Source organism: Leptosomus discolor, chromosome 24 (assembly GCF_034619465.1).
Source record: "Leptosomus discolor isolate bLepDis1 chromosome 24, bLepDis1.hap2, whole genome shotgun sequence".
NCBI classification, from domain to species: domain Eukaryota; kingdom Metazoa; phylum Chordata; class Aves; order Leptosomiformes; family Leptosomidae; genus Leptosomus; species Leptosomus discolor.
In genome coordinates this window covers 5,167,581-5,182,779 of record NC_141414.1, presented here as the reverse complement: position 1 = coordinate 5,182,779, position 15,199 = coordinate 5,167,581, and the positions used below count along the sequence as shown (strand labels likewise).

The 15,199-nt window shown below is 58.5% G+C and overlaps 1 protein-coding gene across 2 annotated transcripts; it reads left to right on the top strand.

The window, feature by feature from the left end:
* The first annotated feature begins 1,624 nt into the window (after positions 1–1,624).
* On the top strand, positions 1,625–12,300 carry MAP2K2 (mitogen-activated protein kinase kinase 2). 2 transcript variants are annotated; one of them, XM_086477316.1, is made up of 11 exons: positions 1,625–1,710; positions 3,032–3,242; positions 4,691–4,837; positions 5,506–5,583; positions 6,025–6,076; positions 6,172–6,296; positions 7,618–7,831; positions 8,739–8,803; positions 9,648–9,709; positions 10,398–10,443; positions 11,904–12,300. In XM_086477316.1, exons 1-11 carry the CDS (start codon positions 1,625–1,627, stop codon positions 12,012–12,014), a joined length of 1,197 nt encoding a protein of 398 aa, XP_086333442.1. In that variant the 3' UTR covers positions 12,015–12,300. The 2 variants fall into 2 exon arrangements, with proteins under 2 accessions (XP_086333442.1, XP_086333443.1); XM_086477317.1 differs by lacking the exons at positions 7,618–7,831; positions 8,739–8,803.
* Positions 12,301–15,199: the final 2,899 nt, after the last annotated feature.

Here is a 15,199-nt window from a genome sequence, read left to right as displayed (position 1 = left end):
CTTCCCAACCTATTCAGCACTGACTCAACTGTCCTTCAAGGCAGGTTTGGGGACATGGGGGCATGGTCATTACCACGATGTTTGGCTGGGCAACCCAGGCAAGGGGCCATCAGGGAGAGGGATCCCATCGAGCGCTGGCAGCCAGGTCATACCTGTGTAAGATCTCACTCCCACAGATCCGTCCTGTCTTCTCAACCCTCTCGGTGCACAGGGGAGGGCGGACACCGAGCTCAGCCACCTCCTCCTCCTCTTCCTCCGTGGTGCCCTGACCCAAGTGGCAAAGTTTAAACTCCAACTGCACAGAAATAACATCCCAGATTGCAAAATCTCCCGTCCCTGATTGGGGACGGCAGTGAGTGATGGCAGGGCCGCCCTGGGGATGGACCCGCTGCGCTCCGTAACTCATTAGCCAAATGTTTTTGTCCTCCTCCACCAAGTGGGGCAGGAGGGGCCCAGGGCCGGTGAGCGAAGTCCGAACGCTGTGATTGCCCGTGAACTTTCACCCATTTTTAGGGACAATTTCCCTTTTTTTTCCGACAAGCATAGCGGTCTTAATCACATTTTATAAGTGTCGAAACAACGTCCAGGGAAGCTGTTGGCTTGGACACCACCACTTATGGCTTCCTCCACAGCAGACCTTGGTCCTTGCTGCTCCCTGCGGCCAGAGCTGGCCCGCACACCTGGGTTCTGCTGCCTGCACCCTCCGTGCCTCAGTTTCCCCCGTGGCTCTCTGGGGGGGCCAAACACCCGACGGTTTGTTGGCCGCTCCGTTCGTCCCTCCCCATCGCCCCACGGTGAGGGCGTCAGCCCAAGGCCTCTCACCCACGTCGCCCTCCAGACAAGCCCAAGCCCAACAGATCCCCTGGGGTTCCCCGCCACACCCCATTCGCACAGGGTGAGTAAGGCAGCGTGTGACTGAGGCGCGGCGCGGGGACAAGGCTGCGCCCCGTTATCGGCCGCTCGACGCCCTCTGACCGGGCGGCAGCGGTGAAGGCAGCTGCCCACGCCACCGCTGCGCCGCTCCCTGGTTTATGGCCCCCGCGGCGGAGCCCAGGAGCCCCTGGAACCGAGCAAAGGGCGCTCGCCCGCCCATGGCCATGGTCCCCAAATGCCCGGCTTCGTTAGGGCCCTCATGCATCCCCTGGGCCTGCTGCCTGGGCTCGAGCAGGAGGGCAGCGCGGGCAGGGGCTGGGCAGGGCAGGCAGGGGCTGGGGGGGGCTCCTGCTAATTACTGGCTCGCTAATTACTGACGGGGCAACCACGCTCGCTCCCTCAGCACAGCCCGCGCCCTCTCCCGCCCTCAGGCCTCGCCCCCTCCGCCATGGCGGCTTCCCCCTGCTCCTCCCTCCCTCCCTCAGCGAGATCTCGCGAGACTCCCCCACCCCGCCCTCTCGCCGCAGCTCTCAGGCCCCGCCCCTTCTACCACCCCGCCCTTTCTGGCCCCGCCCCTCGCAGGCGTGCTTCCCTCCCCACCCCCCCCACCCCCACCCCCCCCCCCCCGCCATGCGGCCGCGCCCCCGATAGGCCCCTGCGCGGCACCGCCCCCTCTGGCCCCGCCCCCGCGCGCCCCCGCGCCGCGCGGCCGCGCCCCCGCTAGGCCCCGCAGGCGCGGCCCGGCCCGGCCATGCCGGCCAAGAGGAAGCCGGTGCTGCCGGCCCTCAACATCGCCCCCAGCGCTGCCGAGGGGCCGAGCCCCGACGGCTCCGCCGAGTGAGTGAGTGGTGGCGGGGCCCGCCCAGGCTGCGCCGCGGCTGGGGGGGGGGGGGGGGGGGGGCCGGGCCTGGGGTGGGGTGGGGGGGGGGGTGGGGGCCCGGAGCAGGGCGGGTACCGGGCCGGGACATGGCGGGCACCGGGTCTGGGGGAGCCGGGGCAGGGCGGACACTGGGCCTGGGGAGTCTGCGGGAGCCGGGAGAGGCCGGGCACGGGAGCCGGGGGAGGCCTGTGGCGGGCTGGGACAGGCCGGGGCTGGGGGGGGCTGATTACCGCCCCAAATCCTCCCCCCTGAGCCGCGGTCCCCATCCCAGCTCCAGCCGTGTCCCCTCACGTCCTAGGTCTCGGCTGCCCGCAGGCCTTCCCCCAGCCTCCTCTGCCTTCCCTGCCACCCCCCCCCCCTCAGCAAAGCTGGGGGTCAGACCGGCCTCCAGCCCTGCCGCCAGCCCCTCTAACCCCCAGTCCGTCGACCCAGCTGCCTCTCCCCGACCCCTTGCCTACCCCAGGCACCCCTAGGCTGGGCACACAAGTTGGAGCTGGGATGGGGACCAAGCTCGGGGGGTAGAATTTGGGGCAGTAATCAGGGCTTGGCGGGCAGGATTTGCGGGGCAAAACGTGGTGGAGAGGGGGTACGGGCAGTGCTGGGGGGAGGCAGAGCATCGCAGGGTGCTGGGGGGAAGGGGTGGGGTGAGACTCTCCCAAATGGTCACCCTAGGTGCGGGTGGTGGGGACTAAGGGGGTGGGCAGCAAATGGGAGAGAGCAGCTGGAGCCTGCGTGGGTGACGGGAGCTCAGCAGCAGGTGCTGGGGGAGCACAGACACCCCTTTGTGCTTGGGAGCAGTGGGTTTGGGGGGTGGCGGGGGGGTCTAACGGAGCAGGGGGTTGCTGGACACCATGGAAAGCCCTTCTCGTGTTTCGCAGCGAAACCCAAGCTTGGCTTCCCGTGTCGGGAGAGGTTGCTGGTGCTGCTGTTCTCTCCGGGCTGAGCTGTGCTGCCTCTTTAAGGGCTGAAGGATTTTCCCTACTCCTTGGCTTTCCCAAAACAGCTGACTGCACTAAAGCTCCTCTCCAGAGGAGATGTGCGTGTTGGGCAGATATTGCACCACAGGTCTCACTGTCCATGTGACCCTGTCGGCACCGGAGCCGAGCCCTGCCTCTCTCCAGAGCTTTGCTTTAGTCTTGCTGCTGGGGCTGAGTACGTGTCAGACGATGGTTTTCAGTTACTTCCTTCCACTTCCCTAAAAAAAATCCTCCCCTCTTTCCCTGGCGCTGCCCTCGCAGTCTCCTGACCATCCCTCCTGTCTCCTCCTCCCCTCTCCAGGGCAAACCTGGTGGACCTTCAGAAGAAGCTCGAGGAACTGGAGCTGGACGAGCAGCAGAAGAAGCGCCTGGAAGCTTTCCTCACGCAGAAGGCCAAAGTGGGCGAGCTGAAGGACGATGACTTCGAGAGGATCTCCGAATTGGGGGCTGGCAATGGCGGTGTGGTCACCAAAGTGCAGCACAAACCCTCAGGGCTCATTATGGCACGGAAGGTAATGGGGGAGGGGGAGGAGTGGGCTGTGGCATCGTGCTGGAGAGCATCCAGCACTTGCCCGGGAGAGGGGAGAGGTGGCTTCGGTTGGGATCTCTCTGCAGTGACCCATTTGCACCCTCACCACCTTGTCGGGGTCCGGACTATGGTCCCAGCTGACCTCAGCAAGGTTTTTACCTGGACCCTCTCCTGCTTCATCTCTGAGCTGTCCTGCCTGTCTCGGAGTCCTCCCCTGGGAGAGGCCACGCTCTCTGCGACAGGTCCCCGGGGTTTGGAGCGTGCCTTGTGTGGGAAGTTTGTTCTTTTTCCCAGTGAAGCTGGTTCGAATGAACTTGGCTAAACTGGACAGAAGCAGTAGGAAGCAGATCTCTTGAGGACCCTAGGTGGTGGCCAGTGAGGACTGGAAATGGCAGGTGGAGGGATGGGTTTGGCACACACGTGTTCCTTGCCCCTCGCTACCCACTTAACAGATCCCCGAGGTAGTTCCAAGCAGCTCTGACAGTGGTTCCTCTCGGGCAGGGGTTTATGGGCAACGTCTTCTGCTGTGGTGCCCTGTAGTAGAGAAGTAGGAGATGCTTGTCCACCTATTAGAAAAGGCCGTGCTTGGCGAGAACAGCGCAACCGCTCACCTGTAGGACAGCTTCCTTGAACGTCTCACCCACTGCTGGGGTGGTTTAGTGGGTCTCGGTGAGCAAATCTGCTTCTCTAGGTGGGTTTGCTCAGAGCTGAGCTCTTGGAGTCTTCTGGGGCATTTGATTTGGGAGTGTTGGACGTCACTGGGTCGTTTTGAGATTGCTGGGAGTTTTATGTTCAGAAACTGAAGCCAGGACAAGCTGCGGTGCTGCTGTCCTTCCTGCCCAGACCGGCCTTTGTGGGTCTGCAGGAAGGACAGACGTCCCTGGGGGTGGGTGTCCTAGACCTTGCAGTAACAGTGGTTCTTTTTTTCTGACCTGCTGTTGTGTTTTCTAGCCTCTGGCTTCCCTACCCACAGCTCTGGTAACTGACTCTGTGTGGAGCCCAAGGAATAAAGCAACTGCTCTTTCACGTGCATCATCTTCACGGGGGTTTTTTCACTTTCTGTGGTTTCCTTGATATCAGAGCACCTCTTCTTACAACACCTACAGAGCTTGTGAAAATGTTCCCGTCTGCTGAGTCAGATCTGCATCAAACTTCTGGCGGGTCTTTCCGCTCTCTCTCCTGTGCGATCTCCGTGTGTTCCATGGCCGGCAGCGGCTTCAGTCGCTCACAGGCTGTGCAGGGCCCTGCCTGTCCTTCTGTCCTCAGTGTTAGTCTGCAAATGGTGAACAGTCTGAAAAGTCAAGTGGTAAAAAGTGAAGCAGAGCTTCCCCTGAAGACTTTGTTTCCTTCCAGCGCTCAGGACTTGCTCACGTGGTTCCTGTAAGTTTTTCCAGGGGTTAACACCTCCAATATTTTTTTCTATCTTGGCAGCTGATTCATTTAGAAATCAAACCGGCCATCAGGAATCAGATTATCCGAGAGCTGCAGGTGCTGCACGAGTGTAATTCCCCGTATATCGTGGGTTTCTACGGAGCCTTCTACAGCGACGGAGAGATCTCCATCTGCATGGAGCACATGGTGAGCCCCCGTTCCCGTTCCTCCTCTGCAAACTGCTGCTCCCTGGACTGTTCTGAACTGCGTCTCCCCACAGCTTGACATGGCAGGTGGGGCGGGATGGGGTGCTGGCAGCCGCGCCGGCTCCTTGCTCTGGCTGCAGCAAGGCCACGGTGCTCCTGGTAGGAGCCGCACGCTCCTGCTTAGGCGTCGAAATGACAGAGGTCGACTTTTTGGAAAGCAGAAGCAGGGGTTTTGGGGGTTGGCCAAGCGGAAATGTTGTAAACCTGCTGCTCTGTGGAGCTTGCTGTGAAGCACAGTGTGCGTTTGGTGCTCTGGCTGGTGGAGAGCGGTGTTGTCGTTGCTCTGGATCAGCGCTGGCAGCGTCGTCTTTGCGTTTACCGCTGATGGAGAGGAAGCTAAGGACTAAGAGCAAGAAGTAGAGCTGATAGAAGATAGCATTAAAATAGTTTTCAGTGAGAAGCTTGAGCTCTGATCACCAGATTTTTGGCTTTTTTTCCCCTGTGAAAGGAGTGTGCTGGATGCTGAGTCGTTGCAGACAGCTGGGCTGGGATGCTGCGTGCTGCTCCTGTACCCCTCGCCCTCCCTGGGCGTGCTTGCCTGTACAGCCAGCTGCTCTGTTTTCCTGCCGGGGCTTGGCGTGTTGGTCATTTGGATGTTCTTTGTTTTAGGATGGCGGCTCTTTGGATCAAGTGTTGAAAGAAGCCAAAAGAATTCCTGAGGAGATCTTGGGGAAAGTCAGTATAGCGGTGAGTGACGGTGGCTCCTCAGGCTTCCGGAAAGGATTTGCTGGCCGTGGTTTGGGAATAGTAATGCCTGTGTTGCCTTAGGGAGCTTTCTTCATTTCCCTGTACGCGCTTTCCTGGGGCAAGAGGCAGTGGTGTGTGTGAGAGGGGAGGGGGAAAGCACATTCCCAACCGTTCTCTGTAGCTCCGACCCCTTGCGTCGCACTGCCTGGTGTTGGCCTCTCCTGGAGAAGACTCGGGAGAAGCTTTCTCGGGCAGTAAACCCAAGATCCGCGATTGACTCGGTGATAAATTGCAAACCCTGAAACACATGGACGCTACGGGGCGGCTTTCCATGCCAGGCTGCAGCGTGGCAGCGCCCGGAGCTTATGCAACGTGTCCTGCCGAAGGGAAAGCACTTCCCTTCCCGGCGCTGATCTCATCCTGTCTTTGGTTTCCTTCTAGGTTCTGAGAGGCTTGGCGTATCTGAGAGAGAAGCACCAAATCATGCACAGAGGTGAGAGGAGGAACCTAAAAATAGCTGCCTGCGGTACAAGAGCCCTGTGTTTTATCTAGAGTCGTGTTTACGCTCTTCTCTCTTGCTGTTGTCAGATGTGAAGCCTTCAAACATCCTGGTTAATTCTCGAGGCGAGATTAAGCTGTGTGATTTCGGGGTCAGCGGTCAACTCATTGACTCCATGGCAAACTCTTTTGTGGGAACTCGGTCCTACATGTCTGTAAGTTCCTTTCAACTTTTGGCTGCTGTTTTTTTTACAATTTGCTCACGGTTTTGCTCGGTGTTTCCATCCTCACCCGGACGGCCCCGTTCCTGGTTCACATCAGGGGTGAGCCCAGTGCTTCGAGGCACCATCCTGTGCTAGAGAAGCCACATCCTCTCGAGGAGTCACTCCCCTGTCTGCTCCAGCCTGTGCCTGGCTAGCAGCGGTGCACGTGGAAGTGCAGAGACTTGCTGGGAAAGACGTTTCAAATCCTACAAATACTTCCATATTTTATCATGGCGAGTGTTTGTGGGTTCAAAAACCTCTTCTCTTTCTGTCTGCAAAGCTCTGTCCAAAAAAACTGAGCGGGCAGGGGATGCAGATGCTGGTACACACACCTCCTCTGCTGCTTTGATCCTATGCACTTGCTGGCGAAAGGGAGGTAAAACCAGTTTAGAGCAGCTGGGTTTTGGTACAGATTGAAGTCAAATTGGAATCAGCCAGTGAGGGTGAACTGCAGGAAGCGCCTCTCCTTTAAATGAGAACCATCATCAGCGTTAGCTCAACTGCAGATAATAGAGTGTCCAGGACAATAAAATTACCTCCTGGCTGGCTTGGAGTCCCCAGGTCCTGCTGGCCGAAAGGCGGAGGGGAGGTGGGGGTCTTCTCCCCGCAGCAGGTGTGGTCGTGGCTGGGAGCGAGCAGTGGGTTATTGGGGCAGCCGTCGGGCTACACTTCTGCGCCTAGGTCTGAGCTGCTCTCGTATTTTGGGAATGGTTATTCAAGTCTGGTTATAGTTAGACAGCGCCTATTTAAAAATAATATCTCCTTTGCACTCAGCCCCTGGGTCTGCACAGCTGACTCAAAGCTGGGTGACTTGCATCAATTTTATTTATTTTTCATTTTTATTTTTCTTTCAATGGTAAGAGCCTAGAGTGGATTTTCTGCTCCTCAAGTTCCTCCGGGCTATTAACAGGAATAAGTGGGGGGGGGGGGGGGAAATGAATGTTGTTAATGAATGGAGTTAATTAGACCTCGGCATACAGAGAAATAGTCTCCTCCTGTGTACTCTGGACTCTCAGGTATAAGCAGCTGTAAAGGCTCAACTGTAGCCGTTGAGCAGATGCGTACGAGCGCGTTACGTTCGCACGTGATCCGTCTTTCACGTCCCCGTTGCACGTGACCCATTTGGGACAGTCTTTTCCCTGGAGAGGCGGAGAGCTGAGATGGAGAGGCCCTCAGGGCATCGAGTCTCATCTGTTTCGTTTCAGTACGTGCCACTTACGACTCTGTGTATTGATGCTCCGTGTCGACGGGTGTTTCTGCTCTTTCCTTCCAGCCCGAGCGGTTGCAGGGCACCCACTACTCGGTCCAGTCCGACATCTGGAGCATGGGTCTGTCGTTAGTGGAGCTGTCTATCGGAAGGTACCCAATCCCCCCGCCAGACTCCAAGGAACTGGAAGCAATATTTGGCCGTCCTGTGGTGGACGGGGCAGAGGGAGAGTCCCACAGCATCTCGCCGCGGGCCAGGCCCCCAGGACGCCCCGTCAGTGGTAGGGGCTGGCGTACGCACTGGGAACCACACGCAGACGTGGGGGAGAAGGGGTCGGGCGTTCGGTGTGGCTGGGTGAGCCAAAGGCCGTGTTGGATGAGGTTGTGGAGGGGAGGTGAGTGTTTCTAGGGAGGCCTTTCCTTAGAAACGGAGCCACGTCGGTGCTCCAGCGGAATCCACTCTGCTGCAGAGGTTTGTAACTCCTCAGGAGCGCAGGCAGGAGTCTGGTCTTGCATGGGGAGGTGGAGGTTGCTCTGGGGATGCTGTGAAGGAACGGATTTGGAGTGTCCACCGGCGTCTATGAAGGTTTTAAAGAGCTCAGTTTATCCGCCTGCCCTGGGCTCCTTTAGACCCTGCTGGGTGTCCCACGAGAAGGCTTAAGCCACGCAGCGAAGCGCCCCGTGCTGGGGCCGGTGCAGGCTGTCGGGACGTGGACCCTTGGAGGGGATGCTTTGAAGGACACTGTCACAGCCCCTGTTGTGCCTCAGGCTTTGCCCCTGCTGCCAACAGGTTCCTCTCAAGCTAGAGGCAGCTCTTTAGGAAGAGCTCTTGTAGAAGTACCAAACCGGCACGGGGATTTGAAGGAGGCTCTGCTTGAGCCATTTGCTTGGAAGCAGAAGGCTCTAGAAGCGCTGCCAGCCTGCCACAGCAGATGGTCTGGTACTCTCCAAATGCTCCAAGCTAGGAAATAAATCTGGACTAGAGGCGCCGTGAAAGAAACCTGAAATTTCGGAGTGTGTTTTGGTTTTCTCTTCGTTATTTTCTTAACCGCGGGTCAGTTCCCAAGCAGGCTGCCTCTGCCTCTCCCAGCAGAAGTCCCACAGCGTGTGTGCTTTTCACACGACGTGAAGCCCTTTGCTGTCCCTGAACAGCCACTCACCACTGTTTTTGTCACCTTCACCACACAGGCTATGGGATGGACAGCCGGCCTGCCATGGCCATCTTTGAGTTGCTGGATTATATAGTTAATGAGGTGAGTATTTCTTTACTGTCGGCTCTGCTGGACTTCCCTGGGGTACCACAGCGTCCTGTCTACTCTGCCGAGTCAGGGTGGGCTCCAAAACTTTTGCTGTAACAGGCTGTTCAATAGAGAGCCCCCTGAGCTGCACTGACATCCTTTCCTTCTCCCCTGTTCCCTCTTCCCACCTCTTTGTATCGCAAAAGCACCTCTGATTGCGGAACAAGGCTCTGCAGGGGGAAGCTCATAACACCCCCGAAAGAGGAGAGCAGGGAGGGGAGCTCTTGGCTGTAATGACCTGCTCCTTCTGCCCCCGTGCTCCTCCCTAGATGGGCAGGGGATGAATGCTTCCTCTGCCCAGATGCTGCGGTCAGGCACGTTTTCTCAGATCAAGCCCTTTGAATGAGGCTGACCAGTGCTAAAATCCCAGGTTGAAATGCCCTCCCAGACTTTCAAGGTAGGGTCCATCCCACCAGCAAGTGGAAAGAGCAGCTTCCCCTTTCAGGGTGGTAGGAGTCGACCCCCAGTTATCATTTCTGGCATGGCTTTGTCCGCCAGAGGCTTTGCCAGAGCTGGGATTTGCAAGGTTGGATCCAGAATTGCGACGCTGCCGTTTTGGTTTCCCAGCAGTGATTCAGCGTGGGGTCCCCCCAGCTGCGCATCGTGCTGGGGCAGCAGTTTGCTGCCAGGGTCAGAAAAGGTGGGGAGCAGTTCCCTGGTTGCGAAGGGCAGCTTGGAGGAGGACGATAGCTGTGGAGCGCAGCTTTTCTGCGGCTCGTTAAAGACGGCGGGTGACACGCTGTTCTTTGGAGCCATTAACACACGGTGATGCAGAAACCCCTTCTCCTTTTCTCTGCAGCCACCTCCCAAGCTGCCGAATGGAGTTTTCACGCAAGATTTCCAGGAGTTTGTAAATAAATGGTAAGGATTTCTGCTTATGGCTGAAGGTGGAGGCCTGTGCGTGCTCCCTGACAGCTCTGCAGGCTGCAGCTCCGCCCAAAACGTTCGGGGTAATGCAATATTCTCCGTGCTCTGGAGGTGATCTCTCCCTGGCTGCAGCATGATCCCGCGTTGTGCTGGGAACTCCTGCCTTGGGAAGGCTTGGAATAAAGACAGTTTATTTGTGGTGGTGCTTAGCAGTATCCCAGCACCTTCTAAATACGAGCCTGGCAGGGGGATGGTGGAGCAGATTGCTGGGGCTGTGAGTCACCCCGCAGCCTTGCAGGCACCAGGCATGCACCATCGACTTCCAGACCTGCTGATGTGGGGGGGGGGATACCTGGAGATGCTGCTGCAGCTCCCCTTAAATCACAGAGCTTGGACATGACAAAAATCACTCCCCTTTGCTAAGTGTTAGGTCCTTTTCTCCACTTGCAGGGTGCAGTTCATCCACTCGGTCTGAGAGAGATGGATCCTGCAGCTCTCCCTAGGCGCTGGGCTGCTGGAGATGATGCTTTCTGAGCCGTTTCCATGCTGCCAGGCTCCTGGGGAAAGCAGCCAGGAGGCCAAGTGGCTTTGGGTGAAGCTGGAGACCTCTCTAGCCAGATAACTGGTTTCCCACAAGAAGTGTCTCAGCCTTGGTTTTGCTCTCTTGTTCTTCTCATTTCAGCTTAATTAAAAATCCAGCAGAACGGGCAGATCTGAAGATGCTGATGGTGAGTGGGGAGAGCAATTTTCTTTCTCCAGTGGGGTGGCACCAGATCTGCAAACTGCTGCCCCGTCCCTCCGTGCCTCTCTTGCTCAAAAGGCTGGGAACTCCCAGGCTGAGCTTAAGAGGAGCCAAACGGAGCCTGGGAGAGGGAGTGACTCACTCACCTTTGATTCAAAGGCAGTGATGGTATCTAGCCCATATGGAGCCCCAGATGGGAACCACCCGCCTGTCCCGCCGTGTCTGCGGAGGTGCCTGGGACAAACCTTTCCCTCCCGAGCTGGGCAGATGAATATTATGGGCTGCATGTGAGCCAGCAACGTGCGCTCGCAGCCCAGAAAGCCAGCCGAGTCCTGGGCTGCATCACAAGCAGCGTGGCCAGCAGGTTGAGGGAGGTGATTCTGCCCCTCTGCTCTGGTGAGACCCCACCTGCAGGGCTGTGTCCAGCTCTGGGGTCCTCAGCGTAAGAAAGACGTGGACCTGCTCGAGCCATGAAGGTGCTCAGGGGGCTGGAGCAGCTCTCCTGTGAGGACAGGCTGAGAGAGTTGGGGTTGTTCAGCCTGGAGAAGAGAAGGCTCCGGGGAGACCTTCCAGTGGCCTTCCAGTGCTTCAAGGGGCTGATGGGAAAGGTGGGAAGGGACTCTTGGTCAGGGGGTGTAGTGATAGGACAAGGGGTAACGGTTTGACACTGAAAGAGGGGAGATTTGGATTAGATATTAGGAAGAAATTCTTCACTGTGAGGGTGGTGAGGCGCTGGCACAGACTGCCCAGAGAGGCTGTGGCTGCCCCCTCCCTGGCAGTGCTCAAGGGCAGGTTGGATGGGGCTGGGAGCAACCTGGTCTGGTGGAAGGTGTCCCTGCCCATGGCAGGGGGGTTGGAACTGGATGGTCTTTGAGGTCCCTTCCGACCCTAACCATTCTGTGAGCCCAGTTTAACCGTGTTGCCCTTGGCTTTCCTCCTTGGCATCATGCTGAGCCCCAGAGCTACGTCGGCGTGCTCCCACGTAGCCCTTGCAAAGGAGGTGGCCTGTGTGCTTGTGGCCCCGTGCCCTTCATGAAGGTCATCCCCTCCTGCCTGTGCTTCTCCCTTACCTTCTGCCCCCGGGGGAGCAGGGTCTGCCACCCAGGGGCGAGTGGGGACCCCGGGGAGCGCAGGAGCTGCAGCACCTTGCTCTGCCCACCCAGCACAGCTCTTCGGGCCGTGCAGGCTCTGCTCTCCCGTAGATCTTCCTTGCTCCCATGCCTGTGTGTCAACTGTGTGGCCAGCACAGATTAAAAATCCCAGCCACAGGGCTGCAAGGGGCAAGTATTTTTCCCCAAATCTGCTTTCACTGCCTGAGAGCAGCCTCGAGCGCCAGGATCTTCTCACCTCGCTGGGGTCAAGCCCCACAGCACGGACCTGGGGCCGGGTTTTGGGAGCCGGGGAGCAGCTGGCGATGCTCCTAACCTTGTTTCCCTTCGCTTCCAGAGTCACACCTTCATCAAACGCTCCGAAGTGGAGGAGGTGGATTTCGCCGGCTGGCTGTGCAGAACGCTGCGGTTGAACCAGCCCAGCACACCCACCCGCGCTGCCATGTGAGGGCCGAGCCGACCGCCTGGTGTCAGCACATCTGCCTCTGTCACCATTTCTTCTCCTTCAGTAAATGACAGAACTGCCCTCCTTCCTTCTCCTCGGCCCCTTCTCGCCTCGCGTCCCAGCGGCAAAGCACCATCCCCTCGGAAGGGTCTTTATCGGCCGCCCCACAGCCAAAGCGGGGTTGGTTTCTTTTGATGTGGGGGTGTGCCGGGCCTCTGCTCCAGCTCTGGAGCTCCTGACACTTGGGAAATGTGGTGCTGCTTATGTTAATTTTTTTTTTAATTTTTTTTTTTTTTTTGGGAAACATGTTCACTTGGGTTAAAAAAAAAAAAAAAAAAGAAAGAAAATGATCATGTGTGCGCACGCTTGCATGTGTGTGAGGTGGTGGCAGGGGATGGGGACAAGCACAGCGGATGCTTCACCTCCTCCCTGGTTTTCCTGTGGGCTCCACGAGAAATCGGTGGGGCCAGGAATGGAGAAACCCTGTCTAGGGTGGCCCAAACCAGCGGGGGCACCCTGTCGAGGCGGGCAGGAGGGATGCTTTATGGCTGAGCTGGAGAAGAGCGTGGCGGTGAGCCCCCTCCCAGCCCGCCTGCGGGTGGAGGAGAGCTGAGATTTGTATTTTGTTTGTTTTCTTTTTAAATGGTGGTTTTAAAGCCTGTTCTTGTCACGCACTGGATATGTGGTGAAGGGTCTTGATCTGTTGAGGTCTTGATCTGCCTTGATCTGAGATCAGGCCGAGCTCTCGGGTGGGAGCTGTGCGGTGGGTGCCTGAGCAGCTCCCCCGGCACCGCGGCTACCCGGCAAGCTGTGGCTCGTACCTTTGGGTGCCGAGGCAAGAGCAGAACACGGGCTTTCCTTCCCTGGCTCCTTCCAGCGCGGAGAGGTGGGAGGCAGAGAGCCTGGTTGTCCACTGTGGCCAGGGCAGAGCCGGGCTAGCCCGGGCGTGGGGTCCCTCTCCTGCCACCTGGGCACAGGGAAGGGTGAAACCCCTCCAGGCTGCAGGTTTTCTCGCTCCAGCTGCCTCTCGCCCGTTGCACGAGTGGCCTCGGCCGTCGGGACTGTGGCAGAGCCCCAGGGCTCCCCACTGGAGCCCCCCAGAGCCCCCCGCTCCCCTCGGCTGGGCGCTGCGGGGTGCCTAGGCTGGGCCTTGCAGGGCAGGGATGAACCCACCCAGCGAGACCCTCGTTGTCCCGAGGCCACGGGGTTTTCCAAAGGCCACCTCAGCCTGACCGTAGCTGATGGTCCCTGCCTGCCCCGCAGCCCCCTGTCACCTCCCCTCCTTCCCTGGAAGGACCTTCCAAAACCCCCCTTGGGCCCGTGGTGGCTGTGGCCCTGGTCGAGTGGCCAGATCCATCCCCACCAGCACCGGCTGTGCCATGGGGGTGGCAGCTCCCCGCTGTCACCTCCTTTTCCACCCCGGGTATGTATTTTTGCGTGACTTGCTCCCCTGCTCCCCCCACGTGACGCTCTGCAATCCCCAAGGCCCCATGAGATGGTTTTTAGAAGCTTGGTGGGATTTTTTGGTGTGTGTTTTCCTTCTTTTGGGGCTGTTTCTTGGTTTTTGGGTTTTGGGGTTTTTTTGCCCCATTGGGCTGGCGGCTGACAGCCCCTCTGCCTGCGCTCGGGGCAGCCCCCCAAAAGCAAGCACCGTGACTCGGTAACCCCAAACCCCTCGTACCCTTTTCTCTCCTCTTCCCCAGCAAAGGACAAAGGCGCTGCCCTGCTTGGGGCAAGCACGGGGGGCAGCCGTGTGTCCCCCCCAAGGCAAACCTGGGGGGAGACCCCAGATTGGGGGAGGGGTCTGCGCTTGCGGGCTCGGCTCATGCCCAGGCGAGGCAACGCAGTGCCGCGGGGATGCTCGTCATTATGGTTTTTGCCTCTTAATTTAAGTGGGAGATGGGAAAGGGACAGTTCGTAAAGCTTTGGGGTATTTTCAGTTGGTTTTGGTGCTGGGTTTTGGAGGAGGAGGAGAAAGTCTCAAGCGTTTTGGTGCAATTATTTTATTTTTTTTTTTTTTAAACTCGATATTTTCATCATGGAAAAAAAAAATAAATGGCACTTTACATTGACAGGCCTTTTCTCTTCTTGGCTCTGCCCCGAGTGGCTTTAACCCCTCCAGAGCTGTGGCCTCTCCGTGGATGGGAGCCGTGTCAGTAACCGTGCTTGGGGACATGCCGGGATGCACCGGGATCTCTCTGGGATGCGCCGGTGGCTCTCACCGCGCTGCCCATCGGCTGCCTCCAGCGGAAGCAGGCGATAACGGAATTATCTTGGCATGAGGCAGCCCCCGCTGGAATGGACGCGGGGTCCGAGGATGGGGCGATGCCCTAAATCCTGTCCCAGGGGAGCCGGGATCGGCTCTGAAATATTTGGGGTGAAATATTTGCAATTTTTCAATATTTGGGGTGAAAAGAAGCAGGGAGAGGTGAAGCTGGGCTCTGCCAGCCTGGGGAAGCGCTGGTGAAATCAAAATCAGGCCCAGAATTGAGAAAAATAACTTTATTTGGCAGAATTCTTGTGCCATGAGGGAGGGCAGGGGTGGGGGGAGGTGGTCGCTGGGCACCCACCTTGGTGCTGTGTGTGTCGTCATCCCCACCCCCACGGGGTCCCTGATGTGAAGCTCCTGTGGCGCTTTTGGGGGGTCCTGGTTTTGCTTCTCCTGATGGTTTAGGGGGGGGGTCCCCTGGGGAGCTGGGCCATCCTGCAAAGACCGGGATAAACTCAGTGCACCCATGGGAGCTGCAGCAGGTTTCAGTGGTGTTGGCTGGGAGTCTCGGTGGGGGTCCCGTGGGGTCCCCAGGATGGGCCCGTGTGCCATGGCCAAGTTTGGGGGGCGCAGGGACGAAGGGGGGGGTGTTGGCCAGGTCTGGAGGAAGGGATACCCCAAACTCTGCTGCCTTTGTGGGACAGGAGGGGAGTGTTTAGGGTCCTGCCCCCCTCTGGCCATACGTGGGTGCTCTCCATATCTGTGGCGGTGGCGGTTTTGGGGCTTCGTCTTTGGGCGGGGGGGGGTTCTGGGCGTGCCCCTGGCCTCGGCGGGGGAAAACGAAAGCAGCCGGCGAGCGTGTGGCCGCCAGCGCATGGCAGGGCCTGGCCTTGGGGTGCAGCCTGGGGGGGCCCCTACCCAGCCCCTTGCACCCCATCCTGCCTTCCGCCCACCTCTGCCACAGGGTGTTGGAGCTCAG

Coding starts and splice junctions, on each gene's coding strand:
- MAP2K2 (XM_086477316.1), top strand. CDS start 1,625: ATGCCGGCCAAGAGGAAGCCGGTGCTGCCGGCCCTCAACATCGCCCCC. Junction 1,711..3,031: donor AGCCCCGACGGCTCCGCCGA/GTGAGTGAGTGG, acceptor TCCCCTCTCCAG/GGCAAACCTGGTGGACCTTC. Junction 10,444..11,903: donor CAGATCTGAAGATGCTGATG/GTGAGTGGGGAG, acceptor CTTCGCTTCCAG/AGTCACACCTTCATCAAACG.